This window comes from Jatropha curcas, chromosome 5, assembly GCF_041381405.1.
Source record: "Jatropha curcas cultivar XTBG-Jc1 chromosome 5, XTBG_Jcur_1.0, whole genome shotgun sequence".
NCBI lineage: Eukaryota > Viridiplantae > Streptophyta > Magnoliopsida > Malpighiales > Euphorbiaceae > Jatropha > Jatropha curcas.
Genome location: NC_143155.1, coordinates 1,532,291 through 1,558,019, shown reverse-complemented (window position 1 = coordinate 1,558,019; position 25,729 = coordinate 1,532,291). Strand labels below are relative to the sequence as shown.

At 33.1% G+C, this 25,729-nt stretch overlaps 3 protein-coding genes across 5 annotated transcripts; 2 read left to right on the top strand and 1 right to left on the bottom strand.

Moving 5' to 3' along the window:
- Positions 1-11,464: 11,464 nt before the first annotated feature.
- Positions 11,465-14,953, bottom strand: LOC105629946 (dihydrolipoyllysine-residue acetyltransferase component 5 of pyruvate dehydrogenase complex, chloroplastic). The gene is made up of 6 exons (XM_012211607.4): positions 13,901-14,953; positions 13,343-13,534; positions 13,166-13,253; positions 12,144-12,214; positions 11,951-12,034; positions 11,465-11,856 (listed from the first exon to the last, which is right to left on the bottom strand). Exons 1-6 carry the CDS (start codon positions 14,756-14,758, stop codon positions 11,752-11,754), a joined length of 1,398 nt encoding a protein of 465 aa, XP_012066997.2. The 5' UTR covers positions 14,759-14,953; the 3' UTR covers positions 11,465-11,751.
- An 871-nt stretch (positions 14,954-15,824) lies between these two features.
- On the top strand, positions 15,825-22,900 carry LOC105629945 (Leucine-rich repeat (LRR) family protein). 3 transcript variants are annotated; one of them, XR_002283913.3, is made up of 9 exons: positions 15,838-15,984; positions 18,792-18,833; positions 19,133-19,478; positions 20,054-20,284; positions 20,532-20,678; positions 20,805-20,947; positions 21,037-21,151; positions 22,341-22,486; positions 22,575-22,900. XR_002283913.3 is itself a non-coding variant. In XM_037638425.2 (8 exons), exons 2-7 carry the CDS (start codon positions 19,182-19,184, stop codon positions 22,419-22,421), a joined length of 1,014 nt encoding a protein of 337 aa, XP_037494353.1. In that variant the 5' UTR covers positions 15,825-15,984; positions 19,133-19,181; the 3' UTR covers positions 22,422-22,438; positions 22,575-22,900. The 3 variants fall into 3 exon arrangements, 1 of the variants encoding a protein (XP_037494353.1); XR_002283912.3 differs by lacking the exon at positions 18,792-18,833 and having other exon boundaries at positions 15,825-15,984; XM_037638425.2 differs by lacking the exon at positions 18,792-18,833 and having other exon boundaries at positions 15,825-15,984; positions 22,341-22,438.
- A 542-nt stretch (positions 22,901-23,442) lies between these two features.
- On the top strand, positions 23,443-24,968 carry LOC105629944 (protein C-terminal S-isoprenylcysteine carboxyl O-methyltransferase). Its single transcript, XM_012211604.4, has one exon. It carries the CDS (start codon positions 23,563-23,565, stop codon positions 24,784-24,786), a length of 1,224 nt encoding a protein of 407 aa, XP_012066994.1. The 5' UTR covers positions 23,443-23,562; the 3' UTR covers positions 24,787-24,968.
- Positions 24,969-25,729: the final 761 nt, after the last annotated feature.

Genomic DNA, 25,729 nt, shown 5'->3' with positions numbered 1-25,729 from the left:
GAAGCAACTTGGAATTTAATTATCGTTCAACAAGTTTATGAAACTGAGAAAAAACTGATTGCACATCACTTTTCTGCTTAATCGGATATAACCAACAAAAACGAGAAAAGTCATCGACAAAAAGAACAAAATAATAATCTCCATAAAAGGACAATTCTGGAGCAGGGCCCCATACATCACCATGAACTAGTTCCAATGGTTTGGAGGCAATAGAACCAGTAAGAGGTAAATGAATTTGACTATGTTTTCCTAAACAGTAAGCTTCACAAAGACTTGATGTTGGTTTTATTGACGAACCAGACAAATGAAACTTAGAAGTAATAAATGAAACTGTAGCTTGTTGAGGATGACCAAGCCTTGAATGCCAATCTGTTGGTTGTTTACAAATAGAATGCAATGCTCTTTTAGTCGTAGCAACCGGTGACAAAGAAAACTTGTAAATCCCATCCTCAGCTGGCCCTCGAAAAAGAATCCTCTTACTTGGCTTGTGCTTCGCAATAAACCCAACAGAGTCAAATTCAAAAGTACAATCATTGTCTGTAGCAAACTTGTGAACAGAAAGTAATTGATTTTCCAAAGCAGGAACATGCAAAATTTTATTCATTTTAATTTGTGCAACAGAAGTGGGAATGGTCCGTGTACCAACATGAGTTCTATGTAAACTAGAACCATTACCTATAGTAACTTTATCAGGTCCTTTATACTCATCTGAAAGTTCAAGAGCGGATAAATCTGGCGTCATGTGATGAGAAGCTGCAGAGTCAGCAAACCAAGTGTTTGAATCTGAAGAGTCTGAAACATGAGCTGTATTAGCGGAAATCTGTTGTTCATCTTTATCATAACACTTTCGACACCATTTGGCTTGATGATTATTAAGGCCACAAATTTGGCAAGGATTAGGGTACCACTTTTTCGAACCCTTTGAAGCAGAAGTGAAATTGCGGGAATTGTTCCCTCGCCGTTGATTATAAGATTTTGATCCAGAATTGCTTTGCCGTGCGACATTGGCATGAATCGGTGATGTGCGATTGGATCCCTGCAGAAGAATCTCATGAGCCAATAGCTGACCAGAAAGTTCAGAGAAGGATACCTTCGTTTTGCTTGCAGAGAGAGTTGCAATAACCGAATGATATTCCGGAGTTAACAATCGAAAAATAGTGGCGTTGAACTCATCGGTAGAAATAGGCGTTCCAGCAACAGCTAACTCATCAGCAATTGCTTTAGCTTCACACAGAAATTGGGAGATAGGTTTGTCTCCTAAGGTCAGATTCTGTAGAGAAATGTGAAGCTGTACTCGTTTGGCACTGTTGGTTGTTCCAAACGCATCAGACAGAGAGTCCCAAGCCGCACAAGCAGTGTCAATTCCAGTAACATAGGGCATAACTTCCTCAGTCAAGGAAGAACAGATCCAGCTAAGAAGGAGTTGGTCCTCTTGCTCCCATTTGAAATAATCTGGATTAGGATCCGACTGTTGCGTTGTTGAATTGGTAACAAAAGGAGCAGGAGGTGGTGTTCCATCAATATGCCGTTTTAGATTGTAGCATTTGATGATAGGTAAACACTGGGTTTTCCAAGCTAAATAATTTGTTTCTTTCAACTTTAAGGAGAAAAAAAGTTGTGCGTGAGGTGGTGCAGAAAAAAGATTTGGAGCTTGAAGAGAAATAGCTGATAGTGGAGATTGAAGAGAGGAAGAGATAGAATCAGTGGTTTGTTGGGTAGCGGCCATCGTGAGATGTTAGATGGCTCTGATACCAAATTGAAGGAGATAGAAAAGTGTTTTTGTATCTATCTCCAGTAAAGAGATACAACATATATATATACATAGTTAGTCCCTAAAACTCAGGGATTACATATATACAAACTCATTCAAACTTAATAAACTCTAGCCAAGAATATCTCAATCTGTTATTATCTCTAATAGTTAACAATCGAAATCTAAATTTTCTTAGAATTGCACTACTCTTTTCATGTTTAAAATGATGTAGAAATAGAAAGAAAAGATGTAGATTAAAAGATGTTATAATGACATCCCGAGGGGTGTGATGGGATGAGAAGGATCTCTTCTCACTTGAGCCTTACGTATGGAGTCCCTTTAACTACTAAGAAGGTAGCGCTTTGTCTCCTTTTATAAGCCCAGGCCCGGTGTGAATCCGGATTATTCGGTTAATAGGCTTCGGATACCAAATGATTAAAAAAAAGATGTTATAATGATGTCATGGAAATGGTGATAATCCTTTCGTAACCGAAACTCTTGTATCAATGTGCAAGATAATTCTTTTCCATTCAGCTTCTATTCAAGTCCTCATTTTTTCCCTCTTAAATATATTACTTAACTAGTTGTCAAATGCATCATAATATAAATTCTCACGTTTGCTTAGTCCAACTGGTAAGATAATTCTTTTCCATTTAGCTTCTATTCAAGTCCTCATTTTTTCCCTCTTAAATATATTACTTAACTAGTTGTCAATGCATCATAACATAAATTCTCACATTTGCTTAGTCCAGCTGGTAAAGAAGTTCTTATTAAGTCTTTTATTTCTTCGTTGCTTGTTTACACCATGCAACTGTGTGGTTGCCCTCTACTATTTGTGGAGTGTTGGATAGCTTATCCCGCAATTTTTATTTGGGTTCTTCAACTAAGCGATGAAAAATGCATTTGGTTGGTTAGAATTGGCTTATCAGACCTAAGCAAATGGGAGGTTTAAGTTCTCGGAGGTTTAGTAAGTTGGGTTGGAAGGTTTTTCTTAGGGTTGTGGGTGCAAGTGTTGTTGCACTAGTATTGTTAGGGTCATTTTTCTTTTCCATCGATTGTGAAGAGTTTTGATTCCAGCACTTGGAAGGGTATTGTAAGGAATTTCTAACGGTTGCAGTCTTTTCAAACTTGGTGGGTTAGGGATAGTCAATAGATTAATTTGTGGTATGATTCTTGGTTACCTATGGGGCCTTTGGTTAATGTCTTGGATTTTATTTCTAGGGTTGAGGAGCATCTCAGAGTTGGGGCTCTTATTCGGAATGGTTCTTAGGATTTCTCAATTTTGAACACTTTGCTTCCTAATGCAGTGAAGTGATTAATTAGAGCAGCTCCTCTCTCATTAGTGGCGACGGTTCCAAATTCTCCTATCTAAAGTTTTTCCACTAATGGTGATTTTACTGTTAAAGCTGCTTATTCATCCTTATTATTTGCAGATTTGTAGTTGACTCTGTTGCAGTTTCTATTTCTTAGTTATGGAAAATTGACGGTTTGCCTAAGCTAACACATTTTCTTTGGTTTAATTTTCATCAACGGCTGCCTACCAATTCCTTTTGTTTTCTTCATGGTTTGGCTTCTTCTAATTTTTTGGGCGATATGGTTTGTATGAAGAATCCCTGTTGCACCTTTTTCAGGATTGTACGGGGATGCAACTCTGGTGGCAACAACGGGGTTTGCCGACTAATTTTTTTTTATTTGGATGATGTGGTTGTGTGGTTGCGGTTTAAGTTGACTTGTTGTTTGTCTAGACTTTTTGGTGTTTCTTAGCGTCATTGGTTTTTAGCTGTTGTTTGATGGTCTTAGAAAGTTAGGAACTTGTTTGTTTTTCAGAATGAGTCCCTTGATTTCTTTTGTTTGAATAATTGTGTGTTTAAAGTAAATTTGGATATTTTGAATTCATCTTCCTGTCCTTCTATTTGTGTGTGTCGGCAGATTGGTGTTTCTTGGATTGCTCCTCCAGAGGGATAGGTTAAGTTGAATTATGATGGTAGTAGTATTTATAATCTTGGTCTTACCAATGGAGTGGTTTATTTCGGGATTTTATGGGAAGATGGTTGGGTGGTTTCTCCATTAATATTAGCCACTCAACGATTTTGGTTGGTGAACTGACTTCTATTAGAGCTCATTTGGTTCTTGCCTAGAACTAGGGTTTTAGAAAGGTTATTATGAAATCTGATTGTATGGAAGTTGTGCGATTAGTTCATTCGGATTTGGAGCCTTCTCATCCTTTGGCAATTATCATTTTGAACATTCTGAGTTTGTCAGCTCGTGCTTGGGATTGTTCTCTCCATCATGCATTTCGTGAAGCGAATTTTGCGGTAGATCATTTAGCTAGATTGAGTTATTCTATCCCATCTACATTGTTTATTTGGGATTTTTATCCTACTTCTTTGTCTTCAATTATTTCTGCTGATGCTTGTAGTATTAGTTTTCTGAGATAATTTCTTATTGCTTGCTTTATTTACCAAAAAAAATGTATTAATAAATATACTCTTAAATTCAATCAAGTATCAATAACTCCTATAAAAATATAACAAACAAGAAATCTTATATTCAAGTTCTCTTATCATAAGAGTTTTGATTAGTTCAGCGAACTTAAAGAGAATTATTTATGTTATTTATACTATTATTCTAACCCATTTAATCTTATCATAAGAGTTTTGATTAGTTCAGCGAACTTAAAGAGAATTATTTATGTTATTTATACTATTATTCTAACCCATTTAATCGCACAATGGATAAAAATAAAAAATAAATCCTAAAAATGCGCAACGAATAAATTCAATGACGTAGTTTAATAATACCACATATGTAAAACTTCTAACTCAACTTTGAAATCTTCAGCTTTTATAGAAATTATATAAATAGATATATATTGTTAATTTGTTTCTTGAAAGTTACATCCTTTCTCTCTCTCTTTTAAAATATTTTTTAGATATTTTTTAAAATAATTGGGAGATGGAGAGCTGCTATCCTAAATAATCCTTTGTCAAAGTCTACTAATCCTTTTTTAAATATTGATTTAAATTATTTTTTAGTTGTTTTAGATTTTTTTTTGTTATCACTAGACGTAGGATCTATTAAAAATCAGTTTCAATCAATAGTTCAATAGGTCATATGAAAATTACTGTTGATGGGTGACGGCCACCATCACTATAATAACTTTTTTCTCTATTAATTATTTAGTATCCACGTCTATTGATCCAATTAATTTAGATTCACATTGAATAAAAAATTATTATAAATTTTTAATAATTAAAAGTCTGTTTTAGCTATTAGTTGTAGTAACTGTGAGTTGTTATATTAGAGCTTTCAATTCAGTAAAAGTAGTTATTTAATTAACCGTTTAACTTAAAATGACAAAATTCGAATTAAGTAAATCAGTGATAAAAAGTACTTGCAAAGTTGATAACCGTGGTTTAAGTCTAAAAACTCTTGTCGAAAAGAGCTAGATGTTTACAATTTTCCTATTTTTATCACATTTTATTTTATCTCAATTTATAAAAATTTCAATATATCTAAACAATATTATGAACTATAAGTAAAAGATAATCCTTGTCTTTGAATAACGTTAATCAAATTAGTAATGATTTTGATTGTAAAGAAAACTCAAACTTTCCTGTTTTCATATCTTTCATAAACATTAGAAATATTTTATTTTTAGTTTATAAATACTTTTAATTTTCGTGACTTTTATAAGCTCTTAAGACTATATGCATATATTTATAAATTTACCATTTTACAATGTTTAATTTCACATTTTTTTAATAATTAAAACAAATAATTTAGTAGGCTAACAATGGTTCAAAGTTTCCAAAATCAAGAACGGAGGGAGGGGGATTGGAGGGAGCCCAAGCCCCCAAAACTCCAGATTTTTTTTTTTTGTAATGTATAATAAATTTTTTTTCATTTTAATCTCTTAACTTTTGAAATTTTTATTCAGGCCTAAATTCTAAAATCCAGCTTCGTCCCTTTCCAAAATACAACAATAAAAGATGTGTTGTAGGGTCCCTCCAACATATGGGACCCACACAAGTTTGAAAAAAAGAAAAAAGGGAAGGAAACAACAAAAAAAACATGTTTATTTTGTTATTCAAAGGACAGTGACAAAGAAAGGAAAAAAAAAAAAGGACATGTTTTTTGTTTAAAAGTTCAAAGACAGTCGTACCTACAAAATGAAAATAGATGTGTTAATTGCGTTTTTTGTTTAAGGCATCCACTTCTCCTATAAACAGGAGAAGTTTTCTTCAACTTAAATGTACAAAAAAAAAAAAAAAAATAGTGATGATTGTAATTTTGGAGTGTTTTTGGGAAACACTTAGAGGCCACTATTTTTTGTAATCTCTTTTGTACCTACTATTTTTAGTAGAAAAATTATTCGGAGTTTTTGTCCCGTAGACGTAGCCAATAACAGTTGAATGGTGAACCACGTAAATCTCGGTGTTCTTATTTTTCATATGGCATTTATGGTAATTATTTAATTTTTACCGTGGTTATTATTTCTGGTGGATTCGATCGTCAATATCCAATATGTAATTATTGGAGCATTTTTCCGCAGGCCCCACTCGGGATAAGTTATAATCCCAACAAGATGGCACTTGAAAAAAATAATTTTCAACTTAAATATATGATCTCTCACACGCTCAAGACATATCCAGCTGGAGGACTAGGGCAACCATCCTACAATTAAGAAGAAAAAATGCTTACAAAAATTACATTTTGTCCTCTTATTTTTACTTCCTTTCTTGCAGACTCACAATACCAAGTAGGATGAAAGTGTATACAAAATTCATGTGACGAGTTTTTGGGAGCACACAATATACAAAATTCATGTGACGAGTTTTTAGGAGCACACGATATACAAAATTCATTTAAAGCGGCTTTGAACTTTAATTAAATGAGTTCGGAATGAATATAGAATCAAATTCACTATTCAACCATGGTTTGGGTGAAATATATATATATATATATATATATAGAATTCTAAAGAAAAAAAAAAATCAAAATGCTAGTGTGGCGTTTTCTCTTTTCAGCATTGTATTTTTTCTTTTTTTCTTTTTTAAAATTTTTTGAATTTTCTTTTGTGTGTTTTGATTGGATATATATATATATATATATTTAAAGGAGTACTCCAGAGTTCTATAGAAAGGAGCCTCATAGAATCAACCCCAATTAATTCCTTAACTCTCCATAGCTTTCACTAACTTAAGTGTCTACAGGCTACGATACTCCTGTCTGTCATTCCATTTCCAATCGATAGTACAATTCATTATATTGGTCTACAGCCACAAATTTATATAGAATAATATAAAATAATTAAAAATGTGAAATTCGTTTTTTAATAATTGGCATTAAAAATTATAAAATATTCGATTCATGGTTGTATAATAATTATATTTTTCATTTCAATTATAAGATATATATGTTGAGTAAATTATATAAATTCATTTTTTAGAGAAAAAATAACTGAGATTATTATTAGATATAAAGTCTTGTAGATAATTTTTTTAATTCATTGGCGGCTTTTATGAGCGAAAGAATACTGCGGGCGATACAACAGAGGGTAACCCTCCTCTTGATTTACCAAATTGGTGAAAACAACTGTGGTCGAGAGGACTCGAACTCGAAAAGTCTTGTAGGTATTTAAAATAATATAAATACTTAATTTTTATTTTTATAGAGATTTATATAATTGGAAGTATATAATTAAAAAAACCTATTAAAATATAATAGTTAATTCATCATTGCATAAAATATATTTAAATCTTTTAAAAGTGCACACACTTAAGTCCCTGCAAAAATAAACAAAATAAAACTAAGCTAAGCAAAATATAAAATGAAAAAATAAAACCAAGTAAACGACTCAAACAAAGCAATGAAATAACCTAATGTCTCTTTCAACCGGTAATAAACTTAAAAAGTTAAGTAAAAAAATTTTAAAAAAAAATAGAATAATGAACAAAAAGAGAATCTTGAATTTTTTGTTTGAATTTTTTACTTATATATGATTATATATAAATACTCGAATTCTCAATCAACAAAAAAAAAAAAAAAAATGAAAGCTCAAACCATTAATTTTACATCAACCCAATTCTTTGAATTTTAAATCAAAATAAGAAAAACTACGTAGGTAGCATTTTTCATGATAAATTCAATAGCCATTTTCATGATAAATTTGATATAGTCATTCAAATAATAAATTGAATTTAAATATCTCAAATATTATCGACTTAGAAATATTCATCTTATCATAAGAAGAAAAACTAAATTTGTATTTTTATAATTTACTAAAAAACTGAAAATCAAAAGAGGAAAAAAAAAAAAAGAATACTACTCATCATTTTGTCTTATTATTTTTAAATTATACGAGACTATTCTCGAATGTTGATAGATTACTTACCATGAGAAGAAAAACAAAATTTGTACCTAATAATTTACTCAAAAATTAAAAATCATTACCAAATAAATAAAAAATAATGTGTATTTTTTAAACACATGGTTTTTTAATATTTTTCAAATTATTAAATTTTTGAACATACTATATTTGATTTGAAGTTTAGAGTACATAAAAATAAAAATTTTTATATTTGTGAATTATGAAAGTTTAAAGATTTAGATATTGTATTGTTTTTCTATCACATATTTGATTGCACCAAAAAAATAAATAGCATATTTGATTTTCATAATATATATATATATATATATATATATTATGAAAATCTAAAAAATATGATTGAAATATTTAAATTTTTATATTGCATTAATTAAATGAATTTAAAACTCATAAAAATGAAAAGACAATTAATTATTGAAAAGTAAATGATTGGAGAGAAAAAGGGGATGAAAAAAGAAAAGATGAATGCTCAAAAAATTCACAAAAAGATAAATCACAATACTCAAATATTAGAGGTTTCACTTTCTTAATAAAGTGTCATATTAGCATATAGAAAAATACAATGTTTCTCCTTTGTATTTATATAATGATTTATATCGAAAAATATGTAAATTTGTGATTTTTTGTTTTGGAAAGGAAAATAGGAATGCATTAACCATTAGAATAGAAGTGATACAGGCATTCAGGGATGATATCCCACACTCGAAAGACCCCCTCTCTATAAGAGGCCCTAGCAAGGATAAGAGCATTACAAACAACAATCCTTGATAACACAATCAAACTCAGATAAGTCATCTAAACAAGAACCAAGAGCACTACAAACTATTTGAGAATCTGTAAAGAAACTCCTTGCAGCAGGCATGTTATCTTCATCCCACACAAGGGCTTCCCTCAATGCAAGTGCTTCCGTCAAAGAAGCCGAACCCAGACCATGAAAAAGACCCGATACAGCCTTACAGAAACCACCTTCTTGGTCCTCAATTACAAAGCCAAAACCTGAAATCTGTAGGTTGGAGAAGAGAGTAGCATCACCAAATCCGTTCCATTCATCAGAGGAGTTTTTTCTACCATTCACCCAACTGCCCATACTACCATCTGCTATTCTGTGAACCATTCGCACCAGCCGAACGTCCCTAGAGGCACCATACTGTCCATGCACAGGTCGTGAAACTGATCCAGGCTGAGCACTACGCCACTCCCTGAGACAGTCGTAAGCACCAAACAACACATCATTAGGAAGCATCGGTTTGTTATTCCATATAAATTCATTCTTGCTGTCCAGATTTTCCAAGCAATGACAGCCACATCCTCCGCTCTATTGGAATTGCTGGAGTGTAGAGCCTGCACGAAAAATCTTTGAGAGTGTGACAATTATTAGCAATCCTTTAGTCCTCTTTCTCTCGTATGAGCCTTACCTTATTACACCTCAATAAGCTATGATCGGCATTTTCCTCCTCACTACACTAGCAACATGTCTTAATTATAGGAATTCGTCTCGAGAAGAGCTTCACCTAGTAGGAATTATCCCTTTCAAAGCTCGCCACATAAACTTCCAAATCTTCCGATTCAGGTTAGTATAATACTTCTTTCTTACTTCTTTTAAAATCAAAATGTATTTGATTTCACATTTAAATTCATAAAATGATTTATAATCAAAAAGGAAAATATTGAAAAAGTTTTATGGATTTGAAAGGAAAAAAAAGCATGAATTGATACCTTATAATTTTTAAAAGTTAATTGAAAGTTGTATATCCGAGAAAGGAGTATGGATTTGAAAGGAAAAAAAAGCATGAATTGATACCTTATAATTTTTAAAAGTTAATTGAAAGTTGTATATCCGAGAAAGGAGTATGTTGGTCAATTGTTATTAGTAGTACGAGGATCGGTCATGAATGAATATTTTTAATATATTTGTGGGAATGAATTATTGCCCAATATATTTTCAATTATGTTAATATATGAAATGATTTATAGTCCACGGTAGCTGATAGACATGGTTATTATCCTGCCGATATCACTTTATTTGTTGAAGTTGATATTGTGATTGATATGGAAATAAATGATAAGCAAATGATATTATTTTCTTTTAAATGAGGTTGAGATTGTCCATTTTTTGTTGAGATGTAAATTATAGATCGGGGTTAAGATAGCTTCTGATAAAGGAAAAATTATATATATATATATACTATTAATCTGTTAACATAATATTCACTATTAATAATATCAAACATCACCATTGCATCAATACCAACAACCACCAATATGTTAGTGACCACCAACTATCACCACTTGTAGTAAATAATTATTACAATTTTATCATTTTATTTATTTTTCTTACATGTAGCACTAAATTCAACAAAAAAAATATAAAATTTTAAAAGCCAGGGTATTTTTATAATTTTGAAAATTGCAGATCTTAATATTTTTCAACTAATTTTCAATGTTACTATCAAACAATAAAATCTGTTTTTGAAAATGTTAAATTATTATTTTTCAAATAAAATGTTACTATCAAACAATAAAATCTGTTTTTGAAAATGTTAAATTATTATTTTTCAAATAAATAGAGCCTGGGGATATTTGGTAAGTTTGACAATTGGAGTAGGATCTAAACCTAACAAAAGCTTGTTAAAATTTGTAACAAAAATGTTAAACAGAAATTTCCAATTTTTAGTACGCTATTTATTTATTTCCAAAAAATAACTTATCTTTAAAAAACATTTTTCAAATAACTCCTTTTTTTATTTTCTTATTGTTTGGTATAAAAAATAATAAAAAAATTGCAGGAATAAAAAAAATTGACAGCAACCCATATCTCCACTCGGAGATTCATTCACAAACTTAAAAGCTTGACAATCAAGCAAAACCAAATTCCAAAGGAGGGACTGAACCAGAACTTTTATTTCTTAAAAAATTAGGAATTAAACAAACAAATCCCAAGCTAGTAACTTGAACAAAAAAAAAAAAAAGAAGTTACTCCTCAGGGCTTAAACAGGGCAGGTTCCAACAGGATGAGCTCAAAAGGAGCAAGCAAAGAAACAAAGTCGACAGATTAACCGAGACAAAGAAGCAGCAGCAGTAGCAACGAGAAACAAACTATCAATTGCCTCAACAAACAACATACAGGACGAAAGAAACAACACTGCATGAATTTTTGATTTCATTCTCTAAACTGATGTGACTCGTTGAGTTTACTGCATAACCCCAATGAGCTTTTCTGAGTCAATCTCCAAACAGCTTACCAGCAGCTTGGCTCATTTACGGTAGCTAAACCTTAAGATCAAATTTACGCTCAACTTATTCAATTATGAGACAATATGTGCACTCAAAAAAATTTCATTTCAAAAATCCAGTTAATGGACAGTTTTTATGGTATCATTAAAAAGTTCAAAAATTGTAATGTTTGAAACACAAAAAAACATTGCTCTTCACTATTCTGCTCCCGTTCATTGTATACTCTGAACAGAGTGGTTGAGCTCCTAAATTTTTTCTGCACAAGTTTCTTCCACGATATCAAGGATTGATGGCGACAAAAATGAGCTCTGGCAACATACAACAAGGTTAAGGAAATGTAACAGATGCAAAATCAGGCCTGATTTGATGTTGCCTAATAGGTAAGATCTTTGGGATCCTCAATAATCTTTGCCAAAGTTTGCAAGAAGGAAGACAAATCAGCACCATAGATTACACGATGATCTGCTGTAACATTTACCTGCAGATTGCATAGTTGCAGTGTAAAAAATATATTTCAAATCCAATCACTTTGAACACGCTTGGAAAAAAATTATAATTAACATGTTTGTTACCTGAATCTGGTTCTTCATGCCAATACGGCCATCCTTGGTAGCCACAACAGTTGGCTGAGATGCTCCAACAGCCATGATTGCCCCCTGGATCAATCCAAATAAATATTGGATAAAAAACAGCTTGCATAAAATTTACAGTTCTGGCAGAGAATCCAGCAAGTGAGGATGCTTATAGATTGAAGTAAACACTTACAGTTCCAGGTGGCAGAATGGCATCAAACCGATCCACGCCAAACATTCCAAGGTTAGAAAGTGTAAAAGTACCTGCCCAGAGAAAAAAAGAAGAGAAAGAAGCAAATAAGAACAGAATCACTTTGCAGCATAAAAGACTTCAAGTGGAATCATTAAAAATGCATAAATTATCACAAATTTCAGCACATTCTATCAGTGTCAGACTAAAGCAGTCATCATAAGCAAGAATCAGGAAGAATTTAGATCACAACAGCTTTAAAACCTCCAGCCACATGTCCATCATCACTTGTAATGGAAAATAATGATGTCATAAATCTAGTGGCAGGATATAATATGCCTAAAGTTCAGGGCAGTATATTAATAGCAGGGAACTGGCACACGAATTAAAATAATAACTTTAGTTTTAGAAAGCTTAAATTGCAAAAGCTAGCAGCTCATTTCAATCAGGCTTTGTCAAAGGCCAAAACAGAATCGCCAAATGAAAGCACAGATACAAGCATTATGGAACTAAAGTCTGAAAACAATGAAGAAGCTCCTAAAAGTTTGTTTCTTGTGTACATCATGATCCTTCTCTGAACTTTTAAATCCACATGGCCTTCAAAGCTATGCTGTATGTTGACCATGCAGGCCTCAATGTTCTTCCACCCTTTTGAATTTTAAGTTATATGGACCAAGTGATTTAGCGGATTGGAGTGGGACAAAGCTAAATCTAGAACCAACACATGATAAATATCCAATTTGTCCAATGGGACCAAAGGCTTAGCATATTTAATGAAGCAGCTAATATACTACTCATTTATAATATGGCATTTGGAATACAAAATAACAGCATAGGCTTAGAAACCAATGATGGAGGACCTACAATACTTAGGCTTCATTTGGGCTTAATGCTGTTGGTATGATGAATGCCTTTTCAAGAACAAAGAAAGCCGATATTTTACAACAACCAATACTATATTCAGAATTGCAGTTTGCAAAGAAGTAGAATGAATATATAAAGAAAACATGCATTTAATAAATTACCTATATTGTATTCATGAGGTTGCAGCTGCTTGGCCCGTGCCCTATCAACTAACTCCTTCCACTTTCTTGATAATGAATAAATGTCCACCTGAAATATAGACGTGAAAGAACCCAATTCAATGAACAACATATAACACATCAAAGCTACAGGACAATGCAAAGCAAATCAATTAGAACCTTATCAGCATCTTGAAGCACTGGTGTAATCAACCCACCATCCATGGCCACAGCAACAGCAATATTTATGCTACTATTATATGTAAAGCTTTTACCATCTCTACTACTAGAATTTATTACAGGATGTTTAACCAATGCAAGAGCTGTAGCCTTAGCAAGCAAGGCCGTCATGGTCACTCCCTTAGACTTGATCTGATCACACAAAAGATGAAAAGTGATATTAATTACGTATAAATCCCAGATAAATGAATCTATGCAGCGAAAAACCATCTATTAGACATCTAGTGAACTACATTATTGAATATCGATAGCTGTTCTTTTAGCATATGGTGTTAGCTTCTAAGCAAATTATTAATCATCTAGCAACAACTTATTTGAAAACTATGCAACTGACAATTACTCAACTTATTAAAAAGATGTTAGATTCTATGGGGAAATCAATGTAAATAAAACAACCCATGGCTAATCATTCTACAGAGAGTAAAATCAAACTCAGAATAACAAACAATGGCCTATAAACTGTCAATCTAAAGCATGAACCGAAGAAGCATTTTTTACCTTCTTGTAAAGATCATCAAGCGCATCAGTTACAATAGTGTAACCAACTCTAAACGTAGGAATTGCCAAACTATCTACCATGTTCCTACTAACTGCTCCTTGTATTGTCGTAAATGGCACTACCGTCCCCAACTCAATCCCCGGCGTAGGAGTTACGGTGGTCTCCACCTTGGAACTCACAGCAGGCACCACATCAGCGGCTGCAGCAGCTTCAACATCCTTCGCCACAATTCTACCCATAGGTCCACTCCCAACTATTCTCTCCAACTCCACCTTCAATTCCTTCGCAAGCTTCTTTGCATACGGCGATGCCACCACTCTTTTTCCTCCCTCTGACGCAGGGTGGGCCGATGAAGCCACAACCGCCGCCGCTTTTGGAATTGCTGGTACCACCTGCTGTGGACTATTCTCCAAAGCACTACCACTATTGCTATTAGATTCAGGCGATGACGGCGGTGAGGAAGAAGACGACCCAGCTTTAGACTTGGCCTCTGCAATTTCCTCCTCTGTCTCAGCCAACAAAGCAATAGCAGAACCAACAGAAGCAACTCCACCTTCTTCAACCATTATAGCAGCTAAATAACCATCATAAAAGGTTTCAACATCCATATCAGCCTTATCAGACTCAACAACGACAACACTTTCACCTTTGGATAGCTTATCGCCCTCTGATTTAACCCAAGAAACAATCTTTCCTTCAGTCATGGTGGAACTAAGTGCAGGCATGAAGATCTCTCGGATCTTTGCTTGCACTTGAGTGGTTCTAAAACGATTACTCGAAATGCGAGTCACCCGAGAGAAATTGGAGTTCCGGGGAAGAGAGGAGGGAAGGAAAGTGGTTTTCAGAAGCTGAGCCATTGGAAAAAATTGAACTATAAAGCAACGAGAGAGGAAAAGAGAATAGGGGTTGGAGAGAAGAGAAAAAAGATGGCAATTTTAAGGTAAGCTTTTGTGTTTCGATTCAGTAGGGGTGTTCTTGAAAACATCGAAAGAGGGCGGAGGTCTCAACCACCTTACCGGTGGAAGTGAGAGATGATTTGTTTAATATGGTTTCGGTGCATTTTATAGTCCTACGATGAAAAGTTGGGCCGTTTGGGCAATTTGAAATTTTTGATTTAAGTTTAGAGGACAAATGATCTTTTTTTTTTTTTTTTACAAATACATTTTAAAACGTTAACAAATATATAAAATTCAGCTTTAAAACGTCACTACTTTAACTGTACGACATTGGAGAGACAATTGTTGTACCTCTAAAATTAGGAATTTTTATTGTATTGCAAACATATTCGTATTGCTAATAATAATTTTTAAAATATTTAATTTTTATATATAAAATATCGAGTTAATATATGTGGTTAGCTTTTAAATTATTAATAAATATTTAATTGGTCTAATTTTATAAGTTAAAGTGTTTAATATATAATTTTAAAGTATTCAATTTATGTAAGTTTATAAGCCGAATTATTTGATAGGTGAAGATAAAATAATTGAATATATCGTAAGATTAAAATAACAAAATTATTAATATAATTTTTTATTAGCACCATTTTAAACCGACATGGAATGCACTCTTATATTTTTTATAGGAGAGTTATTATTTATATCTATATAACATACTTAGACGTGAGTTCAGAGGAATAATGAAATTTCAAAAATATCCTAAAATGTTTTTAATTATAATAATAATTAGTAAAATTTTTACAATTTAATTTGATATAATCTTTAAAAAGTTAATGTTTAAAACACACATATATAACTAAACCATTTGAAAAGTTTAATTATTTAACAATTTTTTAATTATTCCGATGGTGTTGCGTACATTTTGTACATCAATTTCATTTATTGTTAAGTTGTTAGAAAATTCAAGAAAAAAGGGGCTAAATGACTTATCGTTTTGTTAAATTCAAGTGAAACGACTTGTCAGCCAACTAAAAAAAAACCGCTTACACCAAATAAGAAAAAAGAAAAATCTCTCTCTTCAATCGCTCGCTAGAAAATCCTCTCTGCTTCTTCATCTTTTTCTCTCTTTAATAGCTCGCTTGAAATTGGAAAGATCTTCCCTTTTTATCTGCGGCTCATTATCGGTATGGAAACCAATTTTCTTTCAAAAACTGTTGCTATTCTTGAAACTTTTGAATTTTAGGGTTAAGGAAAAATGGGATTTAATTTAATCTTGATTTTAATTGTTCTTTCTAATTATCTTCCTTTTAAGTCTTGATCTGGATTGAGTGATTTAATTTTCTGATAGTGTTTGATTTGGTTATCATGGTGATTAGTTCAAGGTTTTAAATTCTGTTCCTATTCATTGCTGGAACAATCTCCAATTTGTCTTGAAAACATGTATCTAATGGGTCTGTTTGTGTCAAATATTTAGGGTTGTTGAATTAGTGGTTTGAGTTGATATAAGGAGTCAAATTTTTAGGGTTGTTGAGTTAATGGTTTGAGTTTATATAAGGACATTCAGTTGCTACTATTAATGTTTGAATTTAAGGATTATGCTAAAAAGGTGAATGTATTGTACAGAAATGGCTTTTCTTTTTTTGGGTTTTCATTTGTGTGAACATGTTCTTTTGTTTGAATTGGTAAGTGAGTTCAATTTCTTAGAATATATATAGACTGGTTAACTTAAACTTGGAAACTTGAATAAAAAAAATGAAATAGTAAAAATGATAAATTTAGACTTGTTGATTATTTAATGAAATTTTTGTTTTCAGTTTTGTTCCAAAGAAATTTTTAATGATAAACTTGATGCTAGTTAAGTGCTTATCAAGTAGCTTGTCATCACCATCTTAGTTCCTCTGTATTTACCAAATTATACACCAGTGAAGAAGGGAAGAGTTTGACTTTGGTATAATTTTGGTATTATATTTTATGTTAATTGACGTTATTCCATTTTTTTAAAAAAGTGTTAGTTGATGTTATGAAATGAAATTGATTTTAAAGGGAATCTATGGCTACCATTTGTTTGGTTTCCTCATTTTAGTGTAGGCTTTCTTTGAAGCAAATAGAGATTTATAGTGGTTTTGTTTATTATGTGGTTTAGTAGTATTCTCTTCTTTTTGTCAGTGATATCTTACAATTATGTACGTTGATTCTCTTGAGCACATATGCAATCTTATGATTATGCAATAAAAGCCTTTTTGCTGTCTACATAAAAGTGCATATTTTTTCTTATTTTGGTTTTACTTTTTTGATGTTTTATATTTTTGTCACGCTGATCAAGTGCAGCATACTATGGAAACAGGTGTAATTTTGACATTGAGAATAAACTGACATGATAAGTCTGATGTTTTTGGCAGTTTAGTTAGTGGTAAACTGCTCAAATTCTTTGGTGAGTCACATGGATTACTTATTTCATGAGTAGAGTTGGTATATAACTGAAGTTGAACTAAGTATAAAAGAAACATGTGTATAGTCCTATTAGGTGGAACATGTAAAATGAGAACAGCCAATGGAAAGAAAAAAAATAAATACATAAATGCGCGATCCTTGAGACTGAGTACCAAAGTTTTGTTTCTTAATGCTGGGCACCTAATGCACAACATGTTCAAAAGATGAATGTTGCGGTTATGTGAATTCTTAGATGGATGCATGGCCACACAACGTTGGATAAGATTAGAAATGATCACATTAGATAAAAGGCCAAGTAGCGGAAGTTGGAGATAGAATAAGAGGAGGAGGCCTGCGATGATATGGTCATGTATTGTGTAGATTCTCACATGTCTCGGTTCGCAAACATGATACTTTCGTAGTGGAGGATGCTAAAAAGAGAAGAGGTTGACCTAGAACCGCTTGGAGGGAAGTTGTCACTAAGGATCTGTGTTTTTTGGGTATTAATGAGGATATAGCTATAAACAAAATAGAATGAAACCTAAAGATTCATGTAGCAAATCTTAGTTAGTTGTTGCCTATGTCTTGCATTGTTCTATTTATTAATATATCAAGTGTTTCTAAAATTGCTCTTCAAAATTTTTTTTTTTACAAAAGGTATTTCAAAATTTTTTTTGACTTATGTTTTGCTTTGCATGGACTTTAACCTAGTCAGGGTGGATATTTGAAATGAAGGATTCATATAGCCAGTTCAACTAGTTTGAGACTAAGGCTTGGTTGTTGTTGTAAAGTTGCAACACCACAATGCTCCGTAGAACTACCAAGTTACACCATTTCATTGGCATAGGACTTTTTGAAGTCAGTAGCTTATTGATTTTACCTTTAAACCAGTCGTGTGGCAGAATTAAAAACTACTAGTAGAATCTTTTACTAGTGTGGAGGGTCCTAATTCTACTTCCCAACTTCTTTACAAGATTCTTGAACTTTTACATGATGATTTACACTTATAGCTTTTCTTTTTTCCTTGTCTGAACAGTTTATAGTTCTAATAAGGTTGCAAACGCTTTAATTTTAATGAACTAATGACCAGTTTTTCCTTTTCTAAAAAGTCAAGCTTGATCATTTGAATACATATCATTTAAATTTTTAGATTGACCTTTGCGACCCGTTAGTTGATGACATATTACGTTTGTCAGAGGGCTGTTCAAGATGAATTGTTTGATTGTTTCTGCTTGCAAATAAGTATCTTGAAACTTTTGGATTGATCTTTGTGACCTGTTAGTTTGATGATATATTATGTTTGTCAGAGAGCGGTTCAAGGTGAAATATGTGATTTTCTGCCTTGAAAATGACCAATGTGTCATTTTTTTCAATTGACAAGTTTTTTGCATATTCATATAACATTTCTTAGTTGTATTTGTTAGCAATGCCATAATTGGCCTGAAAACTTATATGTGATTGTTTCATGCTTTGAACGGCATGAAAGAGATATTGTAGAACAGCATGAGCTGTTTTATCTGAAGCTTGACATTTGGGCTTGTTTTGCTTGGTATGTTCTTAGGATGAAGATGAACTGATCTTAGCTGGGATGTGAACTATCAAGGCAAACAACTGCATTTCAGGCTTTTTCTAGTATTTCTGTAGATTTCTGGGAGCAGAAACTTATAATTCATTAATAATAAACGTACAGAATGAAATTACTTTTTAATTAGTTTATTTGGTTTTGAATTAATAATAACCACATGTAACTTATTTAGTTTTAGTATTACTTACATATTTTGTTCTTTATATTTATTTTTGGCCTCAGTATTGGTTTACTTGTATATGGGTTGGAGTACGTTATGATCTTTTATTCCTGGAGTTGCTTGTGCTTAAAGTGGTAATTGCGTATTCTTTTGGCAGTTCCTCTGTTATTTCTCTTCGATACCAAATTAACAGGAAGCATCTGTTAATGGATGGACAAAACCAACCGCTGGGGGAATTGGATCTGGAGACTGATGATCAGACAGTAGAATTCGATCCGTCAAGTAGTGTTCTTGACCTCACCAGTTTTCAGCTTCATGATCTTGGCTCAGTCGAGTTATCTCCGAGTCTTACTGAGTTGGACTTGACCTCAAATCGCTTATCGAGCTTGGACTCTAGAATTTTGCATCTCTCTAACCTGAAAAAGCTTTCTCTTCGGCAGAACCTTATTGATGATGCTGCCATTGAGCCCCTTTCTAGTTGCGAACCCTTAGTGGGCCTTGAGGTAACTTCATTTTAACTTCTTGTTTGGTCATGGTTCTGTTTGGTTGCTCTGGGGAAATGCAGGAAAAAGAAATGAACTTAATATTTTGGATTTCATGTTAAACACCACCACCCAGTTCAACAAAAGTGATCTTCCTCTAATATATGTCAACTCAACTGGAATTGTTTTAACGTGTTTCAGTCAAATTAAACAGAAGATTGCAAGTTAGCTAATATTGATAGAAGTTTTCAATTTTTCTATTTATTTTGCTTTAAATTTTGAGTTGACTTTAACTAAATATTTGACTGCCCAGATGCTATATTAAAAACATGTTTACTTTTACCTACGGGGTGTGGCTCAGTTGGCAACGCAGGCTGGGCATGTGGGAAGAGTTCGCTGGTTCAATTCCCACTAAACACACCTGCAGGGAGGGGTAAAGAGCCTTAACTGTAATTATGCCCCGAGCCGGTCCCTGGTAATAGGGTCCTTGGTTTACACCAAAAAAAAAAGTGTTTACTTTTGATTGATTTTTAAATCATGATTTCTTTTCTTTTGTGAGAAATGCCATAGAAATTGACGAACTGTTTTCTTTGCAGGAGCTGGTGCTGAGGGATAATAAATTAATTAAAATACCTGATGTTAGCATATTCAAGAGCCTCTTAGTTTTTGATGTTTCTTTCAATGAAATCAGGTCCTTGCAGGGACTTTCCAAGGCCTCCAATACTCTGAAGGAACTCTATGTATCTAAAAATGAAGTTACTAAGATGGAGGAGATTGACCACCTTTATCAATTACAAATTCTTGAACTTGGTTCCAATCGATTACGGGTCAGTACTTATACCAAGTGTCTGTCTTATTCAAAATTACGAATTAGGGATGTGGCTTTTTCATGTCCAAATGCTCATATGTTTGCATGTGAATGATGGAGTAAGACATACATGCAAGCCATATCCTCTTGCAATTGGGTAGGGAAATTTTGGGATTAAATCCAACACGGATGGATGTTTTCCTTTAGAAATTAGAATTTTTTTTGAGGATGGTCTCAATCTAAAAGCAATTACTTTGGTGTTCCAGGTGATGGAGAATTTGAAAAATTTAACAAATTTACAGGAGCTGTGGCTGGGACGGAATCGTATCAAAACAATTAACCTTTGTGGGCTGAAATACATAAGGAAGCTTAGCTTGCAAAGCAATCGCTTAACTTCTATGAAAGGATTAGAGGTATTTTCTCAATCATGTTCTTGGGTAGCGGGGAAGAACACTCATGGTATTATCATAGAAATAACAGTCTAAATGTGGTTTTTCCTTTTTCTTTTTTCTTTCCCTTTTCACTATTCTGCATTCCAGGAATGTGTTGCTTTAGAAGAGCTATATTTAAGTCATAATGGTATTGCTAAAATGGAAGGCCTTTCAACCTTGGTCAAACTCTCCGTTCTGGATGTATCATCTAACAAGTTAACTTCAGTGAATGACATTCAGAACCTGACCCAGTGTGTGTCGTCCTTCTTTCTGTTCTTGGGATTATGTACTCATATATACAGTTGTCAATCTCACTTCTCGATTATATCTCTGCTTACAGCTTAGAAGATCTATGGCTTAATGACAACCAGATAGAATCACTTGACGGAATTGAAGAGGCCATTGCTGGTTCAAGAGAGAAACTAACCACAATCTACATTGAAAACAATCCATGTGTATGAAATCTGCATTTTCAAAAACCTAACTGGTTCAAAGCCTCATTGTTGCATTCTGATCACAGGCTAAACTATAGTAGATTTATCATCTTTTTTAATTATTTAACATATTACGGATTTTTTTCTTGCTTATTGTCTTGTTTTATTGGTGATCATGTCATTAGGTAAGGCAATATGGTGTGATCTTTTTCATTAGAAAGCTCTATCCGCATAAACATACTGAGCTTGATAGTAATATTCTATCATGGATTCTTTTGATGGAACCCTCTTCCACATTGAATTTTTCTTAAGGGTAGCTAGTTTTATGCTTGTTATCCGGATAATATGATGTACGATATCTTATATCCTAAACCACATTTGAAGCTCTATTTTCTGGAATGGGGGTTCTCTTCGATGAGTCTTTTGTTATTGCAAGATAGGGTGCATATATGACACAAGGCTGTTTGTTTATTTGTTTTTTTGTGATTGTGCATATTCATGTGTGTTAGTGGCTTTGACTTTTTGGACATTCTCTGTCATGTCACTTAACCAGTTACAAAGCCATTTAAGAAAAAGTATTAAAATATAGTGTGGTGAAATTAGTTGTGAATGATCAATGTCCTGTTTAAGTCTTAGCCACGAAGTGTTGATATTTAAAAGTTAGTACTTGAGAATTGCAGTAACATCTGTTATGTTTAAGAATAGTATCTGGTAAAATTCACACGTAGTACAGCCTCCAAGAAAATTGTGAGACCAGTTAGATGTTCTAATCATATTTCTTTTGGCAGTTTTATTGAAAAGCGAGGGAAGTTATATTTTATCTCATTTCCTACTGTTTTCTGATAGGAGCATGTCCCTATTCTGCAGTAAATGCAGCTCATTAGAAATTATAAGTTTTTAGTTATTTGGTATAACTGATAACCTAGTTTGATGTCAATTGAAAGGAAATAATGTGAAATGCATGATATTTTTCTCTTTGTTTGTTTCCATTTATCATTCATGAGAATATTAATTTCATTAGCCTACCCAAAAATGCTTGTTCATACTGCAACAGTACTTCTGCATTTCAAGTCATGATAAGAATCATAATAGTCATTTGCTTTGATACTTTAAAAGCTTGTCTGATTGCTTGAAAGGGAAACTACTGCTGTTTTATTTACTTGAGAGGGTTTTTCCTTTTAATTTTGTTATTCTTCTTTGTTTGTTGCAGACAAGATCTCCAAATTATGGCATCATTTTGAGACAGATTTTCCCTAATATTCAGCAAATTGATTCAAACGTATTTGCTTAGAAATTTCATACTTCCAGGTTCCTTTTTGTCATTCCGGTTATACCCAGAAAGTCAAAACTCTGAGAGTATTACTTCTTAATCATATTCCTCTTTGTGGTTGATTACACTAACAGAACATTCCTTTTAATATGTTCTCACATATTTTGTTTGCAGGTCAAGTTTTGGTATAAGATAGTATTGCAAGTATGCCACTGATGTGAAAAGCCATGCATGCTTCGATTGGGGATGCAAGTTGCTGCTGCTCCAATTTATCGATTTGTTTTTGCTGTTGTGTTTTCCTTCCATTTCTGTTCGGAAGTAATATTTTCAAATATGAATATTCTTGCCTATATTTGTTAGCTTCAGATATGTTAGTAGATGAGGTTGAGTGCAAGGACTAATTTTCAACTTAAAATACAAATTTCACTTTATGATGTTCTTGCTGGAGGTTTCTTTTGTTCATGGAATTAATTTATCCGAATGATAGACATTGTTACGAAGTTTGGAAGTCTGCTATTGAGTTGATGTCTGAGTTTTGATCGTGCACTGACGACTCCTGCATATTATTAATAGTTGAGCGATCAAGTAGGCCTGAGAATTTTGCTTGTTGATTCTTGGCCATGCAAAGATATGTTTCATGCAACGACCTCATGTAAATGATAGTCCATACAAAAGTTATATTCGACCATTTAAAAATGGTATTCGGCCATATTTATATTAATGGAATGGAATGCAAAAGCCATGCAAGGATCAAATGTCCTGGAAGTACACAAAGTTATTGAATTGATAGGTGATTAGTACAACATTTGAAAAAATAGGTTCACATTTTTCAGCTATCCAATAATAAAAATTAATTTAATTTTATAAATTGAAATATTTAATTAACATAATTTTATAAATTAAAGAATTTAACGAATTAAAATAAAAATTAAAATGTTGAATATAATCCTCGCATAACATAGGCCCAATAACAAGAATGGGCCTATACCCGCCTCCTAACCCAATAGTCTACCGGTAAAAACGCACGCTCCAGTATTCAGAACATAAAAAGCATGTTTCCGTTTTCTCATGTCCGAGTCTCCACATTCTCTCTGACACAAATGTAGAAACCTCCTTAATTTTCCACACAGGGAAGTCACTGCTCCTCTTGCTTTTTTCAAAAATGGAAACTACATCTTTACTACTTCACTCAAAATCTATCCCATTTGGTTTCGGTCTCTCAAATAACTGCAACGCCTATAGCAAGAAGAAAGTCTCTCTTAGACATTTCAACGAACACCTTCAATCACAAAGAAGCAATCCCAACTTTTTCTCCTATCGGATCCATAAGCCCGTCAAAATCCCATTGGAACCTACATTTCTGCTTCACCAATCACCAACACCACTAAGGTTAACGAACACCAATTTCCTTTCTTCTGTCAAATGCTCGATTTCCAGCTCTACCAGCACAGAAACTGCCGGAAACCATTCACGGCTGAATTCTCTGATAAACCTCTCTATTAAAGCTAAAGCAACCCTTTTGCAACTAACTCCTATTGATATCATCAAGTGGTCTGCTGTCTTCTCAATTGTTATTGCAGCTACCAAGTGGACTGTGAATTTGTTCTTAAATCCCTTTTTTTGGATGTATTTTAGCTGGACTTGGTTGTTTTGGCCCTGGCTTGTGGCTATATCATTAGCAGTTTATGGGTTTTATTGTTTTTATAAGTATTCATTAGGTGAAGCGAGGATTTTTGAGCAACTTGCCCTTGTTACTTCAATATTTACTTGGTTAACTCTTGTCCCTCCTGCCCATTTCAATGGCTACCTTGAAGGATGGCCTTTTGTGTTTTTCTTCGTCTACCATTATTTCTTTTTCTTCAATGTTAGTGTTAGGAAACGTTTATATGGAGATTATTATGCACGTCCACACGATTCCAAGTGGGATGTGAGCCCACCCAAATGGTCTCGCCTTTTTTTCTGTGTTGGGGTTATGGTTGCTCACTGGCTTGCAGCATTTGAAGGGCCAGAGCTGCATCTTGTTCCTGGTGGGTGGAGCAATGCAGGGATTTGGATTTTGATACTGCTAACTTTGCTTATGCAGTATAACTCAACGCTTTACCTGGCTAAGTATTCAGAGAAGGTGGTGGTGCCTACTGCTGTTGTGCAATTTGGACCATATAGGTGGGTCCGGCACCCAATATATTCATCCACAATGCTTCTGTTTGCAACTTATTTTATTGCGCTTCGTGCACCTTTGAGCTTGTTATTTGTGATAGCAGTATGTTTGATATATTATGCCCAAAAGGCAAAAATGGAGGAGGCTCTAATGATAGAGAATTTTCGGGAGAGTTATTTGGAGTATATGAGCAAAGTCCAGTACAAGTTCATTCCTTTAGTTTACTAAGGCAACCTCCAGGTATGCCATTGTTTATGCAACCTGTTTTACAAGGAGTTGAATTTAAAACTAGAAAAGTAAATGTTCAATTAAATACTGTACAATTTATGCATTATCCTTATTTATGTCTTTTGACTGGTTTTGTTTCTCTTTCCTTAAACATTTGAATTCACATAGTTGATTTGTTCCTATGTTCGATATTAATTGTTATGCTCAATATAGTCTGCCATTTGGTGGTAATTCCATAAGGTTCACATAAATTTATTTGTTGTAATTGGCCATCATTTTGCTTCATACTAAATTTTTTACAAAGCTCCTTGTTGATAATGTCCTAGATTCTCAAATAATCATATTTATTATATAATGGGATCATAAGATTTGTGTGACTAAGTTGTTATGCATGTTTAGTTGCAAAGGGACATGCAAGAGATATCCCTTAATCAAGGAGCTACCTTCACCTGGCATACCTTGGTAAGCATGTTGTAGTCTAGGTTACCGAGAGTGTGGGTTACTTTCAAATGAAGTGAAAATGGGAACATAAAGTGTCATTGTCTAGAAATGTGGTGTAGTAGAAGTATTCCATGGATCTCTCTCTGTTTTTCTTTTATTGCTTTGCACCTGCAAAATACGATAATGTGGATTGCATATGTGATGAAAATGCATGCAAAAGTTTTATATACTGGATTAAAATGAAAATAATTTCAAAGATTTTCTAATCTTGTAATATAATGAATTACATTCAATTAAAAAAAAAAAAAAAAAAAAAAAAAGAAAAACAGAAATCCTAATTTAACTACTTCACTGTTTAAAAAATAAAAAAATCTTAAAGGTAAAATTGCAGCACAATAATAATAAGATCATTATTTGAGATTTGTGTTACTGATGTTATTTAATTCTCTTTTAGTGGTTGTGTTGAAATCTTTGTAATTAGTGTAAATATTGTCTTTCCTAG